The sequence below is a fragment of the Orbicella franksi genome, chromosome 4 (genome assembly GCF_964199315.1).
Source record: "Orbicella franksi chromosome 4, jaOrbFran1.1, whole genome shotgun sequence".
NCBI lineage: Eukaryota > Metazoa > Cnidaria > Anthozoa > Scleractinia > Merulinidae > Orbicella > Orbicella franksi.
In genome coordinates, this window is record NC_138148.1 from 15,953,527 (window position 1) to 15,973,008 (window position 19,482).

Sequence of the window (19,482 nt, forward strand, 5' to 3'; positions counted from 1 at the left end):
CTGCGTCTGTTTTGCCTTCTCAAGGGGACCAAGCTGGGCGTGGGTTACGCTTTATTTCACCCCTTAAAGATATTGTACAAAAAAAGACACAAAACTAAGAGCTATAATTACTTTAGGGCGGCTCGATCGGATTTTAGTTCAACGTTGAGCTTCACCATGGTCAATCCAACAGGAAATCGAACGTATCATGAAAAAGGTGAAAGTCCCAAATGAGATGCCTTTTACCACGATCTGAGGTACCAAGCAGTATATTCATGTCATGCGAGATTTTACACGAGACCACATAATTTCATTATCATGATTAGGGAATATGTTTGGAAATGTGGGGTCGGGATCTTCCACCTGACCTTACGAGAGCATTTTCGAGAACATGCGAGAGACGTTTCAATGTGTCGAATGTCCAAAATAACAAAACTAATTCAAAATGTCATTGAAAACTACAGTCACACTCGCTCCACAATGGCCACCTTAGGGACAGTAGGACGGTAGAGAGGTGGCCGTAATGGGTAGGTAGTGAAGTAATATAACACTAGATATATTTTTCGCTAGTGCAACATTTCTGTTTCTAAAAAAAAATGCTTACTGTAGCATACAAATGCGTAAAACAATCAAAATAGATAAATAAAATTGGAATAAAACAGAAACAGAGACCAACGACGAGTGGTACAGATCAAGTCAGTTTTGTGACCTTTTACAACAAAACATGGGTTTTTGTATACATCGTTAGTCACTGGTTGGTTAACTGGCCGTTGTCGAGAGGTTATTTTGGTAGTTGGGGACGAGTTTTCAGTGGCCGTTTCCGTTGTGGAGAGATGGCCGTTGCAGAGAGGTTAAATAAGATTGAACATCTCGACCGTCCACTTGTAGCCGTTGTAGAGAGGTGGCCATTAGTGGAGGATCGACTCAGTAAGTCCACAAACTTGACTAAATAGTATTTTGGTTTTAAATTGAATCTTTATAACATCTACCTGCAATTAACTTGAATTAAAATCCTTTCAAACATTGGCTTAAAAAGCAATTGTTACTACCAAACTCATAAAAGCACGAACACCAAAGAAATAGACTGCGAACACAGTCTCTCTTTTGTTCAAAAGTCCGCGGGGAAGAACGTTCTTCCCTAGCGGATCTTCGAGCAAAATAGAGATTGCTTGTCGTCTGCTGAAAAACTCCTGGAATTTTTATTATAAGGTAAATGCGGTACTACATTTAACCATAAGGCAAGGTGGTCTTGAAGCTTCTAGAGGTAGATCCTAGCGTTCTGATTGGCTCTCAATTGGTCGAGATGTTGCCTTACGAACCGTTCTCATGGAAACGGTCATTAGCCCTGTATTTTTTTGGCTTTCGAAAACCGATAAATTCACTTACTAAACCACTCACTAACCTAGCTTGCTCCAGCCGTACTGGAGAAATATTGACCTCCGGCCGTTTTTGTACGGACCACGCTGCGCTCGGTCCGTACCGCGCCTCGACTTCGGTCAATATTGTCCAATACGGCCCTCGCATGCACTCGGTTGGTAAGAGGTTAATATTGCCTGCTAGTTGGGAGGAAATATATTATCGTAACGAAAAATACACATTACTTTAAAGTACGCCGAGGAATTGTACACGCAAAAATATTTTCCGTTTCAGTTGGTGGCGCGTCATTTAAATCTTTTCGACTTTTGAGCCATAAATTCTAAAAAAAAAATTTCACTCAATGAATCTCAGTGAAGGTCTCCAAAGTAGCCGCCAATATTAACCTCCAAATACAGACATCTTATGAGATTACCTGTGTCCTATGAAATTCAGAAAAGTCAAAACTATTCGAATATTAGTAAGTCGATATTCGATACTTAAACCGATGGGTTTGGGGAATAAAATGGGTTTGAGGGAACGCTACTATAGCTTCCATCGAGCTTTTACGCGCATCATAACGATACAATGATTTAATGTCCTGCATAACGCATACAATAGCTATCTCGAGCTGTAACTCTTTTTTTATTATTGCTAGTTGCACAATTGAGACAGCTTAAACTGTGAACCTTGTTATTGAAAAGTTCATTGCTCCAATTGTCCCATTTAAGAGAAGATACTGAAATGACGACTAAGAATAGTGGTTTTGCTGGTGGCCCAGTAGGCCATTTCCGAGTTACCTTTTGCCTCTGAGTCTGTGTCAAAACGAGTCTTTGAGCGAAACCATTCATATGGAAATGAGCTCCGCCTACAACTTCATTTTCAGGCAAATCAACTCATTTTCATTTAAAAGGTTTTGCACTAAGACTCGTTGACGGAGGCAAAAAGTAACTCGGAAACGGCATAATCCAGGTAATATTCACTAGCAATCTAATAATAAATTTAATAATGAAGGTTAAAAACATTTCCCAGTGTTACTAAAAAAAAAACACTTACCTAATATCTTTATTTATGTGCTTTTGAAGCATTTTACGTACGATTGAAGGTATTCATTCATAAATTTAGAAGTGCTTCGAAGAACAAGTAACATGCAACAAAGTCTCCATGGCTGTATTTCTTACAAACGGCTATTTAAAGTAGAACGTTCTTTGCTATTTAATACACTTATACGCGAAAGTGATCTAAAATGTTAAGTGGGAGGAAAGGCCAGTAGCCATTAACTGTAGCCTGGCTACGGTAGCCTGCTAATAATTACCATAATATTAGCTCTGAGTTTTTATACTTTAAATAATCGGCATTTCTTCAGATGGGTATACGTATCTGTCAGTAGGATGTGGAATTTCCATACATGTTATTTTCTTTTTCCAGTGTAGTTATTATGGGATTAGCAAATGTGGTTAACCAGTTTTTTTAGGCTTGGGGCTATGTAAACAGCGTAACATTACACTTTCAAGCAAAGTAAAGAGGAAACCTGGAGTGAAAAGAGTACAACTAAAGATTGTTGCTTTTGTTGTTGTTGTTGTAACACGGTGTACCCAATAGATCCAAGGCGGGAGGAAAGGTTATAGGAGAGTTAATCTCCAAATGGGCCCTTTTCCATGGCAATTTCTCTAAAGCTATTTGTGGATCATTCCCGATTTTGAAAATCCAGGAGGCTCCAGAAATAGAGCAAAATTCTTCACACAGGAATTTGCTCACGTGGACAGACTATTCACGCCTCCATGTACGTAACACGCGCGATAGCATTAGAAAAAGACTTGAGTACCATCGGTGAAATTAACTTGAGAATGACTTTGGCAGTAGGGCCTATAAGGGCCTATAAGGCCCATAAGGGCCCCGTTGTTGCCAAATGAACACAAACATGTTATAGTAATAACTTTCTCTGTGGTTAATGAAATGTTGGAACAATTCGGGTGAAAATGTCGACAGAAGCTTTCAGAAAGGCAAACAAACAGAAATTTGGGAACCATTTCCTGACATTTTGAGAGATTTTGAAGCTGAAAAGTTGATTTTCCATGGCAAATGCAAAAGTATCCCAGAAATTAAATCCGAAACCACGGAATACTTACAGAGAGAAAACACTTTTAAAACACTGTACTTCCACACTAAATAAAAACATAACAAATACACCTTACTACAATTCACATCATTTAATATTTCACTTTGTCAAGAAAACTTTAAATATAATTTGTACAATCTTTGTTAAAATTAAATAATTTGAAGTAACTATACATACATTAAGATTTTTTTTACATATAATTCAACAATAGCGAAAACTCTGTATCTAAAACACTTCCCTTTTAAAAGTGCGTCTTATTATAGCTTCTGAAGCTTTCACAATATTCAGACTGAAAAAATGTCCTATTTCAATCCCCCGTAGGAAAAGAGATGGCGACTGGTACATTTACCCATAGTTCTTAGCGCAAGAAAACCGTAACCACGTTCGTAAAAACGTACAGAAAAGTTATAAAATCTTCAAACCTAGGCTACACAATGTCCTTATTACAGGAACAAATATTGTACAAATGTGGCTAGCATTTTGCCATATAGGCTGTGTTAGGTTCTCAAGGTATATGGTGAAATGTACAACCGCCATTTTTTTTCCTACGGTGGATTGCTTATATGTCAATTTCTGCTTATTTACAAATACTATCCCACAAATGTGAGCCTACCTACAATAGTCTGTCATTTACGTGGTTAATTGCCTAAAACAAAACTTCAGTAAAATGGAAAATCTGAAGATAATTTTTACAGAAAAATATAATTGGTCTTCATGAAATATACAGTGACTAACTAGTCTTCTCAATTAAAGCCGTCCAACCAATTGTGTTTGATGAGCAAAAATTGATTATTTAGATTAAATATTTTTATGCGATATTCGTTAATTTATAATATATTTATAATCATGATTATTACTCCCGGGAGAGTTCGTCTTGGTTTTTCTTAACTTGTAGCATTATGAAAGTGGTTCCAGTGGTCATAACAAATGTTTTTTCTCCGAACAATACCTATTCAAAAAAATTGACCCAACTGGCTTATGCCAAAATTGCAAACAAAAAGAAACAGTACTTGTAGCGCATTTCTTTTTGTATTCAAATTTTCGAAACGGAGTTTGATAAAACATTGTCAAAATGAGAAACGTAGTTAGAAGAACGTGATTCCCAAGGAGCTATCAACTAAATAACCTTTACGCATTTGTTGATATCTGTACACTGAAGCAATATATTTTCCTTCATGACACATCGTCAATTGCGCATGACAAAGGTCTAAACGAAGAACACCTGAAGGAGTGGACGTGCTTATTCGAGCTGACCTGCCTTTTTGGAAAGTAACCTTGCAGTTGAGTTGAATTGCTTATTTGGACGGTGTAGGGGTGGGAAATTCAGTCATAAACTGTGCCTTTTCTTTGCAACAGAGGAACCCTCTTGAGGCGAATAGTCCCCACAGTGTTACCTGATCACTACATTGTAAATGAGTGGCAAATGTCATTGATAATTATGGATATCACATTGATTTACCACCTTAGGATCCCCTTTAAAGTACACCCATTTCATGGATGAGTTCAAAGTTCACACTGCCAGTAGTTTATGATGCAAAACATCCTTTTCGCTTGTGGGTTGTTGCGTGTTCCATTGCACGTGCACTTGTATCTATACCCTCCCGATGGTAGTTCCTCGCTTGTAAGATCATAGCTGATGGCATCGTTTGAATAACACGTCGCACTTATAATCTTCTTTTTCTGCAAAAATGAACAACAACGTGCTCACACAACGAAATTATACTGGATTCCTTGTGGCATCGGATGAAACATTCAATAGCAAGAGAAGATCAAGGAAAAACATTTACTCCCCATATTGGACTTATACCTCTTAAGTTACTTTTAGATTATATGGTGCCCTGTTCTTCCAAGGATGTTATCAGCCCCCTAAGTGGATGTTTCCTTGGAGGAGACGTGGAGGATGCAATTGGACCAAAAATGGTGGACAGCGAGTCCTCAAAACAAACATCTCCTTAACGTTTGAAGTTTCAAGCTCACAATCAAGGCAGATGAAAAACTTTGGTTCGTGGGGTAGTTCTACCGAGAACGAGAGAGGTTTTATTGGTTATAATACTTAAGTTTGAGAAAGTTCAAGCTAAAGTTACTTCCACGTCGGCAGATTAAATTGATTATAATACTAATATGAAACAAGAAGTTCACAGCGACTGTCTTTTGCATAGGAAAACAGACGTACAATGCTACACTCTCGACCATCTGTTAGTTCGGTTGCATTGTGTTTGGGCGTTTGTTTGCTTTGCGCTCGTATGGCTGTTCATTTCTCTGCCGTTCATTCAGTTCTCATTGTTTCGGCGAGAACATCTGTTTCTTATTTAAACTCCTATTAAGGTTCCGAAATGTTTTAAAACCGAGGGATTGCCACAGCTCCTTTGTTTTAATATTAAAGAAGACCTCCCCACAGCGTTGGAAGGTTTCCTTCTCTTTTTACACATAATATAAACAAATGCTTGCGCGTGAAGCCGCTTGAGCTGTCCACGCACCGCCCGCGAGAAAAATCCGTGGAAGGAATTTAGTACCACGACCAAAAATAACTGAAGAGGGATCACCTTGCGTATAAGGCCAATATGGGGGATTAACTCCGCTTTAACCTTGATTTTCTCTTGTCAACAGCTAATAGATGGGCGCGCTCCGTGACGTACTTGATGCATCTTTACTCCTTTATCACTAATGATTTATAAAGTTTACTTGTTGCTTTGGATGAGCTCTGTTTGCTGGTAATAAAACAAGATAACCCTATTTGGGGATTTCTTTTGCCGTTTGTGTGGCCGTTTACTTTCATAACAGTCATGATAGGTCTCATAAGTAAAAACATTTAAAGTATAATCCCAGCAAAGGTGACATTACACGATTACACGACGTCACAAGGAATATCATCTGTTTTCTGAGATAACTGTCTTTTTTATACCAATAGTTTAGTGCTTTTTTTTTTTCGTAAAAAGATTTTTAGAAAGTGAAAGTCAGAATTCTAGAAGCAACGTTAATAACGTAAAAAAAAACATGTGCTTACCGTCCCTTCATTAACGTGCACGTCATTATGTGATCCCTTGTTCGCTCCACCGCTTTCTTTCTTGTGGTGAGTACAAGAGCTTAAGTTTCCCGTACCCTTCGGACCTACTAGTCCTTGAGGTCCCATAGCGCCTCTTTCACCTCTAGTGCCATTAACTCCTGGGGGCCCCGGGGGTCCCACTGGTCCCTGGATTCCACGATCCCCGCGTTCTCCGGGTGCTCCAGGTGTGCCGTTGCTACCGTTATAGCCACGAGGGCCCTGCCTTCCCGCAGAGCCAGTGAATCCTCGTGGCCCCCCTGGTCCGGGCATTTTGGTAACGTTTGCCTAAAATAGAAATAATAAACTCTTAAAATCTTGTATTTCTCCAATTCTCAGCCATCATGCTGAGCCGTGTTAAAGGTATCTTACCACAGACTGATGGATTATAAAAGCCAAGCGTTTAACTAGTCTGGGTAATTTGAGAATTACCGCGATTTTTTACACAGTTTTTATACATTTACTGTTCATTTTTAAAATGATTTTTAGTGCGTCGGATGTGGCTATAAGACGTGATGTCTTCCTCTTGTTCTTCCCGTTAAGCTTTTAACTCTTTCGGAAAATTTCTTAGATTTTAATCCTTGCTGTAATTACCGTCTTGTGAAGTCTTTTACCACGTTATGTGATACTTGAACAATTAAAACGTTATTGTAATAAATGGCCAAAATAAACGACCCAGTGCCCAGGAGAGATTGGACTATAGAAATTTTAATCCCGTTTTTCTCAAAATCTATCCGTATTACCCCACCTCAAAGTTTCAGGTATTCGAAATCTGGTTAAACATCCATGGATATTAAAGAAAAATGTGAAATTTTGCCTATTTCAAAAATAGCTCAAAAACTGCCTTACAGAGTTATTTTAGAAGGTGGTTTTGAACACGATTCACTACTGCAAATCAATTGAGAAAATTTCATCACGGGTTGTCTGGTACGTCGTTGAGTAATCATGGATCACTGACAGGTTTTTACAGCTTTGCGCGGGAACTGACCCGCGTATACCTTTCATTTAAGCGCGTGCTCATGTGACGCCATATATCGCGTGCGAGAAAGCAAGAGTAAATAAGAACTCCTTTACCAGTTTTTTTTTTATTTCTTTTTTGTCATATTTTATTCGTGCTAGGCTTGAACACTGGTTTTAAAGCAATTTAAAACTATCGCTATGTATACCAAAGGTTTTTAACGCGTTTCAAGTACTGAAGTTGTTTTGGTTTTTTCTTAATTAGCGTTACTTGCGCCATTTGTGCACGCGTGAATATTACTGAGTCTGGCAGGCAATCGTAGTACGCGCTAGCGAGTCTCAGAATAACTAGAGTAAGCCACCTTAATTAACGTTATCGAAAACACTAAGATTCCAAGGATAATCTTAAAAGGGCCTGATTTCTAGTATTTGTTAACCTTCCAAGGCATTTTTTTTCGGTTTTTCGTTTGCCACATATGGTTGCCAAAGAGATTTTTTTCAGAAAGTTAAAATGTTCGTGACGACTACATCTTGGTCATTTTAGGACCGGTACAAGGATAAAGACTCACACATAATTATGAACTTTGATTAAGATAGATGTTAAATCACAGGTAGAAGAGTAATCAATTATATCTAATATTTTATTGGAATTCGTCTTACCACTTTCTTTTGTAGAAACGTCAAATTCTTGGATATCTGGTCCATTCTGTCGAGTAAGCCTTCTCGTAAAGGATAACCTGAGGATTTTACTTCCAGTGAAGGACTCTCATCTGCAAAACAACAATAGAATTTTGAAATTCTCAACAAAACGTCGTCAACCATTACTGAAAGTTATCGTCGCTCTCGCGGAAATCCCTGTGGCACCCTGGGTACTCACCGCCTTAAAATACATAAAACATAGAGGATTTACCTTTGTAGGTCATTGGTTTTTCAAAATTGCCTACAAATATGTTATTAATCATTACTTCGTCAAATACTGAAGCGTATCTAGCCACAACAGGAATCATCAAAGTAAGTGAATATGACTTCGGGTATGAAATTCACAAATAGTACCAAGAGGGCATACCCAAGTATTAAGGTGATTCCCTAGTAGAAGAACCCGCCATAAATTTCCGATGAAACTTCGTATGCTGTTGTTACAGGACAAGGAGATATTATAAACGTAGTAAAAAGAGGGGTCACCGTGCTTGTTTTCACGCCACAAAGCTGACAAATACGGTCATTTAGGCGACTTTTGGTAATATCCGCGCGCGAAAAATAAGCTCGATTATTTTTCAATGCAGCGTGGTATATCACACAGAGTTTGACTTTCTTTGATTATTTATTTATCTACGTCCGAGAAAAAATGTCTTCAAATACCCTGCATTTTTTATCCTTTAAAGGAAACATAATTTGGACATGCGCTGTTGGGCCCGTTATGTCTTCCTCTATAGTATTCATTTCATTAGCCAAAAAAGTAGCCATAGATTTCTGCTAATTTTTCTCTCAGTTATTGCGGATATTGTTCTCATTGAAATTATGAAATAAAAAGTGGGGGTCACCGTGCTCGTTTAAGAGAAAAGGAGCATTTATTTCGCTATCGAGCTCAATTTCAGGGAAATCTCTCACCTTTTGTACGCGCACGCGCTCATATGCGCGCGCTAATGACGCCAAAATCGTGCGCAGTAGGGCTGCGCAATACAATACTAAGGAATCACCTTAAGGTGTCACTCGACTCTACAAAACAGATGGGATTAGCTTACTATTATAAACACTGCCTGATCAACCGGTTCAATTCACGATGCAAACCGTCGTGAGGAAAACCTTATGCTCACTACATGTTTAGCTCTTACGGTGCATTTTCCCTAATACCTGCTGTTTCATCGTGTTCCCCACGTGATAGGCACGTGGTTGAAACCGCCTCTATCCTGCCCGCCTAAAACACGAACTGCCACTAAAAAAGTATTAAAAGCTAGTTTTGCAAGTTTCGAAATTTTATACTACCTAAAATAAACTTCATTTCAGCATAATAAGTGATTGTATGACGTGTAATAATACCTGGACTAGAGAACCAATCAGACTACAGGGAATGCCCGTGCGTAGCAGTATATAATATACAGTATACAACACCGGTATTTTAAAAGCGGCTTCGCTCTTCGTGCACAGACACAAGTATTCTCCATCAAAACACATTCCATGTATTTGCTCCTGTTTCCCAACTGCAATATTGACCTTGGTTTCTTTGAACGATGGCTATTAGGTCGTTATTCTTCTTAAATTCATTGCCTTATTAATATAACAATTAAATCCCACGTATTTGTGGCGAAAAAATAAAATTATTTTCTTGGCGTAAAAGGACACAAAAATGCCATTTATGTTCCGCAAAAAACCCGTCAAAGCTTTGCACAACTGTATCCATATGTCGTGTACTTGGTGTTCGTTTTGAACGATTTTTTTGTTTAATCGAACAGACAAAGTCCGGTTCTTTAGGCGTTTGTTCGTCCGGAGTACTAACACCTTTAATCTGAATTAGTTTAACCAGGTGTACACTTAAAAGCTTAAAAGGCGACTAGATTGCTGCATTAGTTTTACGTCATAACTGAGCTACTGTAACATTTGCGATTTCTCTTGAATTTCTCTTGAAAAGTGATAATGTCATATTTCGTTGCTCAGGGTGATCCTGTTTTATCGTAGGAAAAGACAAGACAGTGGTTTTAAGATAATATTGACGAAAAAATGTATATAGACATCTAGGCCCTCTAATTTTCTTCTGAACGTTGCTTACTGCAAACAGTAAGTATCCTAAGATCTTCATTTGGGACAAATTAATAAGGATTTAACTTTGATAAAAAATATCCCCCTCACGTTTTAAATTTTTGTCCGAAGCAAGAAAGGTGACCCTTCTTATAGATTTTCCTGTTTCTTCTGTTGTTTTGTGAAGCTTCTGCTGTTCTTTGCTCTGAGTGTTTCTCAAATTGCGTGAAAATATTTATATCGACTTATTTCTAATATTCGCACATGATGACAATTTAAAAGTGATGTTTAGAGGAATCCGAACTGAAACTAATATTGAAGATTACAGAGTATAGGAGCGGTCATCTAGCCATATGGGTGTCAGTGCTCGATTGTCTCGGAATTTATAGGAGAACCATATGGCAAGAATGGAGGGGCCTAAACACGTAACATTAAGCGCTACTGAGCTCTTCATTACTAAGACATAAACATCCTTTTTCTTTTAGCATTATTGTTTTTTTAAGATACAAGCCAAAACGCGCTGATGCCTATGAATACTGAAGTGTCTCAGCACCGACCTTCAATAAGCAACAAAATGTTTCCACTTGAAAATAAAGTCTACTTGCTGAATTGCACCACCGAAGAAAATTGACAGATTTATACGCAGATGACAGTTTGGAATGAGCTTTGAAAGCATGATACGTGCAAAAATTGGAAGTTTGCAGTAAAATAATACTGTAATTCGTAAGGTTAATTTTTTAAAAACTGACAAATCCTTCGCGGTTTTTATCGAGTTTTAGTAAAGACTTACTAGCGTTCTATCACGAATGCCATTCTCTGATTGGCTACGCTACTCACTATCTGTTCTGTGATAGATAGTGAATAACGTAGCAGTGTGCCCTTGTTAACAAAATGACAGTCGCTTCTTGGCGTTTTGGAAGTGTCTGCATGCGAAGAGGATTTAGATAAAGTTTTGAACGACTAGTAGATCAGCTTACACTAAAACAATGAGAATATTCGCTCTCGATTTCTATGCGTGATAGTTGACTCGGGCTGCGCTCTCGTGTACTATCGCCGGCCCGAAATCTCGAGCTCATAATCTAATTGTTTAATAGAGACCCCTGTGGAAGTTTGGAAGAAAGTCTGATCGATGATGTTCGAGCACGAGCCGAAGGCGACTGTTTCTTTAGCTTTTTCGAGTTCTCCTAAAGTTTCAAAAGTGGTTCTATAACTGAATAGAGACACAGAGAATATATCTTCCATTCTTTAAATAATACTACTTGAAAAGGAGGGGAGAATCAATTGTTTATTTCGAAATCAAAATGTAACTTCAATTTACCCGCACTATTACGTCGGCACCTGGTGCTAGTTTTCTTTATATAGAGTTATAAAAGTCTGGCATTTAGCGAGTACTTTTTCAAGGCGTTTTCGAAAAAGAAACAAGATCAGGTTTTGAAAAGTTTCTGAGTTTCTTTAAACTACGACACAAAGCTCATGTAAGAACGCACCAATTTTAACATAAATTTACACGCGGTTGGTCGGTAGGTCGTTTTTACAAAAATAGAAGAGTTTTCAACGTTTTGACATGGAAAACAAACACAGACATTACAGTTCACGGATGTTTTGGCGCTGCTCCGTGTGAAACTAGGAGTGCAGGATATCCCCCGCAGTTAGAACAAAAACACAAATACAAAGTGCAACTGTTCCACGACTTTGGGAACAAAGTGCAAAATGTTGGAATTGCTCAAGTATGTTGGACTAACAAGAATAATACCATGCTAAAGAGCGGTAAACTTTTTTTCTTTGTAAATAAGCTTCCTATCTGGTGAAAATCACCTTGGAATAGATACTCACTTAAAATAATGTTTTAAACATACATATACATTGTTAGGTAGCGTGACGAAGCAAAGCACAATTGCATAACCACACATGTTTTAACATTCTTCTTCTTCCTGCTGTTCTCGTATTACCCTTTGACAACAAGAAAAACTGGAAATACTACGTTGTATTAATTTCTTTTGAGGCTGGGTGCTCTCAATTGAGTAGAAAAGAGAAAAATTGACTCGTAGAAACTAAGATTACGGAATGGAAGCAGCAAAACGATGGTCAGATTTTGAAACGTAAAACAAAAGTTTCTTGAAAGTCAAACAGTACCAGTGCTCTTTCCCCGCTCAAGGAAATAAGCTCATTAACTGGGGTTATAATAATCAAGTTCAGCACCTTAATAAACGTTGAACATATCTATACGATAAAGAGTTTTTCGGGATCTCTCCTCTTTGATTACATTTCGTACGCCCTTACCATCTTTTGGTGAATCGGAGTTTCCGCCTAGCTTTGCTTTCACAGCGCCCGCACTCGTGCTGTAGAAGATGATGATCGTGAACGCTAAAGAAGCGAGCGACGTCAAGGTCAAAATCACCAGCCAGGCGACAAGGCATTTCATCTTTCGAGATTTCTTTCTTGGTTTGGATCTCTCGACGACGTCGATATACATTGGTTCTAAATGCATGTCTCTCTGTCCTGGCTTGACTTGATCAGGATTGGCATAAACGCTACCATTCATGGCCAAGGAGGCAATATTTAGAGCTTCGTTTCCTCTTGCAGACCTCGCGATAGAGGAGTAGTAATTTTCCGGAGCCGGAGTAAGACTCTTCCGAGGACCGTAGTCATTTTTAGCCCTTTCTATAAACATGTTTACACTTTTCAACGGAGACGCGTTACCGGATTGCTTGACTAAGTTTGTAATCTGGAGCACAAAGCGTGGAGGCGCTATCTATTATTGTTACCCTGCTGTGGAAATTTCCCGCCCTTAAATTTTTAGATCATTTAAAGATCATTTAACGTGGCTTGCGGTGAAACGCTGAATGACAGGATTTTAAGCATTCCTTGGCTGTCACGAGTTACACACGTGCAGAATTCCGGATGTGTACCTTGTATCTCTTCCTTATATCGTCTTCATTGGCCGCACGTAGAAGAAGTAATTTGAAGTACGAAAATTACTTAGAAATTGTTTTAGCACGATTATCTTTGTCCTAATTTGTGGCCCTTTGTAAGTAAGCTGGTGTTATTGCACCGCAGTAAGTTAGTGACGTATTTTTCTACCCTATTCCGTTTTCGCCGCTAGGGCTTCTTTGACTGTTTTCAGTTTAAATATTGAACCGGAAGATTTATCAAGGTGCAATTTTTATTTGAATATGATTTTAGACCCCCAAAACGTAAGAGCCCTGACTAATCCTGGAACTCTTCACGAAAAACGAACAATTTATAAAGCACGTCTTGAGTGCAAAAGGCAATAGAAGGAAGCTCTAAGTGGTTTTGAAGTCAAAGGTGTACCAGTTTAACGTTATTTGTGTGTTTTAATCGAGACGGTGTTGTTTTACGGTGTAGTAAGATAAAGAGGGATAAGTAAGATAAGTTAAGAGTGTTGCAAACAAAATGCGCTGAAGTTTCCCTCTCTGAAAGCGAGAAATTATCTTTTGCGCGAAAATATCCTTCAGAAAGAAAATAAAATAATTTCATTTAAGTTGGAATTTATCAGATATGTCAATCCCTGATCGTCTGGCATAACTTGTTTTGGTCAAGGTCAGATCAAGGCTACGTAGTAAAGAATTTCGCCTGGCAAGATCTATACTGGCTAAAGAAGTGGTCACTTAGGTTTTGGGAGTTGGAAAGGCGTATTATTACAGCGATATCGAAGAATTTTTCTGTGGCTAATCGTTTTTGAACACCGTTTCAAATGTATTGTTTACGGGTTATGTTTTTGTGAAGCCACACAAAAATAGCTTTGTAATTATAGCGCCCCATAATAATAAAGTGTTGTTATCTATTTAGCTGCTGAGTCACGAACCCGGGCGACTCCTTGAAAATAGAAGCGAGTACACTGACTGATGGCTCTCAAAACCTCAGCTTCTGTTTAATTCAAAATCACACGTTTTTCCATACCTAGGTCGCTCTGCCTACTATCTGTTGAAGCTAAATCATATTGTTTCAGGCAGTTTGGGGGCAGACGCGTATAAAGTAACTGCCATATGCACAATGAAAGAAGATAAGATAGGCAATAGTTGACTAAAGTACTGGACAGATGTCAGCTCTTTTATTGTATAATCCTTGTAATAGGAATCGTTGCAATAAAGCACGCAGGACTCAATTTATCCAACAACTATTCAACTACCGGGAATTTCAATTGATTTTATAGTACAAAATAAGGACGTTTGCTTTAAAAACACGAAAACTCTCAAACATTTTTGCTTTTACTACTAACCACAAACATCCTTCTCTTAACCCACGTGATTTAGAATGACAGTCGGAACCCTCAAAGATTGGTTATTTCTGTAAGCCTCGTATCGGATTACTGTAATATTTAACGGGTTCAAGCTTGAAAGACCTGAAAGCCCGGGCTTGGGGCCCGTTTCTCGAACACCCCGGCAACTTTTCGGGCCCGTAAAGCCATTTTTAGTTCATCTGTACCTAAAAACGGAGAGGTGTACACGTCTGAAACTTCTTGTATGAAGGGAACCTGTGTTCATATTAAGAATACGTGAATAAAACAGCTTCGTAATCATATGGTCCGAGACTGTTTGCTATGGCTTTCCCGGGTGCGAAAGCTTTTTTGAGACCTTCGAGAAACGGGCCCCTGAAACGATCATAATCGGAGTTCTTTTAATTTTGGAGATATACGGTGTCTACGTTGTTCACAAACATCTTGAAATGCAACCAATACATGTATTGCAAACTTGCCTCACGCTAACCTGTGTTCATCCATTGATAGTGGTTTCGTTTTAGCAAATTAAACCCTGACTGCATCTGATTTACCACCAACGGATTCCAATCAGAGCTAATTAGCCAGTGTAAGAAAATCAGCCAATTATGTCGAGGTCATGGGTCTAATTCGGAGAAAGAGCCGATATCCGGCAATTAAAAAATCTTTAGATATATATACCCTCTGTTTATTTATCACGCAACTGAATATTCAAAGATCGTTTGATACTCTTCTGAACGGCGTTTTCGCTTTGGAGTTCAGGACCGTAGCCAGTATGAGGCAAACCGAGGCACTTGCCTCAGTCATTTTTTTCTTTTTTTTTTTGAAGGGGGAAATAAAACTAAATACCTAGGAAGATAATTTAACCATGGACGTTGTCTCAGTCATAAGTTTTTCATGCTACGGCCCTGGCGTTCTATCTCAGGGGACTCTCTCACGAACGCTTTCCCTTGATCTACACTGAAATAGATTTTAATAATATTACCCAACGCCTTTAGACTTTCTCTGTTATCACCAATTGGAGTGCTGACAATCGTTAAAATAAAGTAGACTACAACGGACAACAGAAAAAACTTTCGACGGATTTATCGGGCTCAGACAAACAAAAATAAAATGCACTATCATGCAGTGCCTATTGGCTCAGAATACTATCGCTGTAAACTTTGTTTCATAGAAACTATTTGAGGTAACAGATTTGGGTCAGTTATTCTTATGTCGTAGTAAAAATAATTTGCATCCAATGGACATCAATTTGCCGTCTAGTCTGAGATAACAGATGAAGCAATACCGACTTCAGACACTCGAATCAAACTTGCTGACAGCTAGGTTTAACGCTGCAGACAACAGATCCATACGCTTGGTACACAAGAATTCAACAAGGGTGTTGAATAATACCAAGAAAACCGTGGGATTCGGAAATTTTAGTTCTGTCTGTCTCTTTCTCAGAGTCAAAAATCTGAAGTCCCAGTCTTGGATTTTCAAACGGTGTCTCGGTGTCTCGGCAAGTTTCAGATTTTTGCGGTTCATAACCCTAACATGGACAAGTGCATGGCCATGGTGCTTCTTAAGGTTTTGTTGGCCACATACTCCCAATGAAGAGGATATGAATGGTGTTTCTAACAACATATAAAGTAAAATTTCGAATTCCTTGGATTCATCCATGTTAGAGCAATTACACCTCATGTATATCTTATTAAGACTGGAATGATCCAGTTCTCGTGTTCGCTTAAAGGTTATCAATAAAAGGAAATTCCAATCGATTTTTAACTTTGGCTTCGCATATCCTTTTACGTCAGAATTACGCGCTTGACTAGTTTGTTATAAAACACCTCACGAAACCAAGTTTTGCGCGTAAATATAGATAGAGCGCGAAAAATTTAGTGTTTTTTTTTAGCCATGATTTCAGTCATCAAAGAAATAAATAAAAGTAAGTTTAGTAGTTGATTTACTGTATACATTGCATATATTCAAATCGTCGAACTAAAACCATCCTTGAATCAGATAACATAGAGCTCTTAGCTCTTAATACTATTTTGAAAAGAAGAGTTCATGTCTTACATGCCGGACCAACTTGCTGTCAAAATAATATGAAAGAAAGATATATGACTATTATTTGAGATAGCGAGGGGTGGGAATGGAAGGAACCGCTTCTCGAATCTCAGTGCTGATCATCCACAGCTGAAAAGCCATTGTTTTTGCGTTGAAAACCCAACTACAGACTCTACTGACAATTCTCATTTTGTCTGCTAGTGCGGATAGGCCCTCACCACAAAATGTTTGTCAACTCCCGCAACTTGTGAGGTCCCTTGAACTTAGTTAACATCCGTTATTGCGAACTTTTTGATTACGTATGACAACAGGCGACTAGAAATTACAACTTTATGATTACAAACATTCAACACGCAAGTAACAACGTTGAGCTAATTACTGAAAAAAGGTTTAACCTTCCTCTTCTCGATGTTACTCAGCAAAAGCAACTGCCTTTCTTGAAGTTCACTCCAGAATAACCTATGTTTATTTAACAAACAGTACAAGTTGAAGAACCCCTATGGCGGATTTCAGTCCTTTTCACGAAAGGTCAGTCTCTGGAGAGGCTTGAACTTTACTGGAATGAAAATTCTGATCGTGTAAGCACTGTGGCAATTGTTATGAAATGTTAGCAAAATCAGAAGTAAGCAGAGCCACTGACATTTGTCGACTGCTAACCGCCTCATCATTAGGCATGGTTCACAGGAAGAAGAGTAAAAGAGGTGGAATTTTTTTCAAAATAAAGTAAGTTTTCAACGCAGAATTTGTTCTATAAGCATATATACATTAAGACAATGCCGGATTGCCGTTTCTTTCCACATGATGGTGAACCTACATAACTATGAAGTGTTTGGCTCTTCGCATCTTTAGGAAAACTGAAACATGACCTTTAAAAGTGCTGTTGAAGAAGCCAGACGACCTTTAAGCATTGGGCTCTTCCGTTAGCACAGCTAGGAAAATAAACAGCTGCAAATCTTGTTATGTCAAACCGTCAGTTGTGAGGTCGTAAGCTAATTTTAGTGCTACTTCTCCACGAAATTCAGACTCTTCGGGTGAACAGTTTGTTGGACTAAATTAAAATAGTAACCTCAAATAACCTCTTTTGCCTGTGGATTTTTTGATATTTCCCTGTGCAATGAGTCCCCTTGTGAGAAATCTTTAAGGGACTTGTCCCAGAGAATTCTCCCTCGGTATCTGCAAGCCTTAAGATATAATGGATGACGCAGATTGAAATTTAGCCTGTAATTTTAAAGTTTGCCAGTTGTAATCCATGTCAACCATAACACTCCTTGTTCCTTTTGTAATATCAAACCTTTTTTCACCATTGCAATGTCAACTTTATTTTCAGGCTTCCCTTGATGCGAATATGTGGATAACAAAAATAATACTCAGTAGGGTGGTATGATCCATTCTGTGCAAACAGCTTCTTAAATAATAACCGTGGACACTGCGGTTAAACAGTATGTCAGCAGATTGGATCCAGTTATCTGAGATTTACTTGTATCACAGCGGTGGTTGCTGTTGTGTGGCTTGCTCTAAGGCGACGTATGTCAAAGGCAGTAGCAGATCTTGACGATGGCCGCTGCGAATAAAACTGAGAACACGTCATTAGGGTGCAATCTGCCTGTATAGATAAGTGCTTACTCGACTTACTCGTGAGCGATAATTAGTTTATTAAAGAAGTGGCCGGTAGTAGAATATGTAAGTTATCCCGGCCTTATCTAGGCATTAAAAAGTGCCCGAAAATGATTGTTTCACAAGGAAAGCAGTTTACGTCTTCAAGTCGACATTTCAGATCCCAGAGATTTGATTATTTATTTTTATCTCAAAACCACGGGTTTCATCTTAGGCAAAATGGGCATTGGCCCATCTTACTTACTTGTTTCTAATTAGAATAGTGTACTTTTTTAGTTCAGTCTCTGTCAACTTTGCTCCACATTCGGCTATAATTATATGCCTCCTCTGCTGCCCGGTGTTTTAATAATTATATATAACTTTGCAAAATAGCTTTGCAATTATTGTAGTTTTTTATTTTTTAATTTTTTAATTTTTTATAAATGTTACAAAGATAAAGCGCATTTATTTATGTATTTATTTAGCTAATAAATTACGAAGTCGTTTAATTGATTGAACTGAAACATGTCTAAGTGCAAATCTCGGAATTGCAGGTGTGGTGCCTCAAAGGCTTTAGGAATGCAAAGGCTCAACTTCTGTGTTACTTCGTATATATAATCTTATGTAACCGATTTCAAGGATACAAACTCAACAAAGAAAAATCAAAAAATGCTACAGAGGCGTTGGTAAGTGCCTTATTCTAATGATGGGGTTTAAAAAGAGAAAACATCACTCAGACGACTATCAAAAGAGAACATTTGAAGCTCTTTGAATGTTCAGTTGCATGATCTGTTAACACAGTATAGCTTAAGACTTTTAGACTTTGGGAGATTAGTTCTCTCTTTGTATTGGACTCTAGTGACCCACACGACCTTAAGATTGGCTGCGGTTAGCTTTTAAATGAAATAGTCCTACGTTCTGCTCTAAGGAAACTTCTTGTTTACAGTTTACAGGCATATTTACAAGCAACTCCTGGATCTACATATCAAAGTTTGCAGATCGTTGACTTGTGTGCAGACATCAGCTTGTCTTCAACTGAATACCAGAATCAATACCAAAGGCGTATGCATCACTGGCGCTCTACACAATCGAGCCTTTCATAGAGATCCTTCCCCACTGCCAACTGCGCGCTTATTATAGCTCACACTTAATTTACAGAAAATTGTACCAGCTGGTCTGGTGCTTATTGAGCCATCATGTGCCACATACTAGGCATTGTTACAACAGTGGGCCGGCAAACCTAGGAATTCCTTAGATATTTGTAAGTTAAGGGAGTTCATCTCTTCTAGAGGATTATCAAGTTATCATGTTTGCCTGAAGGCTGACGGAAATTCCAATAACATCTCGATGTCCTCCGACTTTGACTTTGGAATTTCTGTTACATCAGAAACTAGTTTAAAACCATAATTCTGCTTTCTAATG

At 38.4% G+C, this 19,482-nt stretch overlaps 1 protein-coding gene across 1 annotated transcript; it reads right to left on the reverse strand.

The window, feature by feature from the left end:
- Nucleotides 1-3,532: 3,532 nt before the first annotated feature.
- Nucleotides 3,533-19,227, reverse strand: LOC145484785 (uncharacterized). Its single transcript, XM_081463421.1, has 4 exons — nt 12,462-19,227; nt 8,109-8,218; nt 6,456-6,779; nt 3,533-5,131 (listed from the first exon to the last, which is right to left on the reverse strand). Exons 1-4 carry the CDS (start codon nt 12,850-12,852, stop codon nt 4,955-4,957), a joined length of 1,002 nt encoding a protein of 333 aa, XP_081319547.1. The 5' UTR covers nt 12,853-19,227; the 3' UTR covers nt 3,533-4,954.
- Between the last annotated feature and the right edge of the window lie 255 nt (nt 19,228-19,482).

Excerpts from the sequence above, each read along its gene's own strand:
- LOC145484785 (XM_081463421.1), bottom strand. The coding sequence starts at position 12,852 with ATGTTTATAGAAAGGGCTAAAAATGACTACGGTCCTCGGAAGAGTCTT. Across the intron at positions 6,780-8,108 it reads CGTTTCTACAAAAGAAAGTG|GCAAACGTTACCAAAATGCC; the intron begins GTAAGACGAATT and ends TTTCTATTTTAG. Across the intron at positions 5,132-6,455 it reads TGCACGTTAATGAAGGGACG|AAAAAGAAGATTATAAGTGC; the intron begins GTAAGCACATGT and ends TCATTTTTGCAG.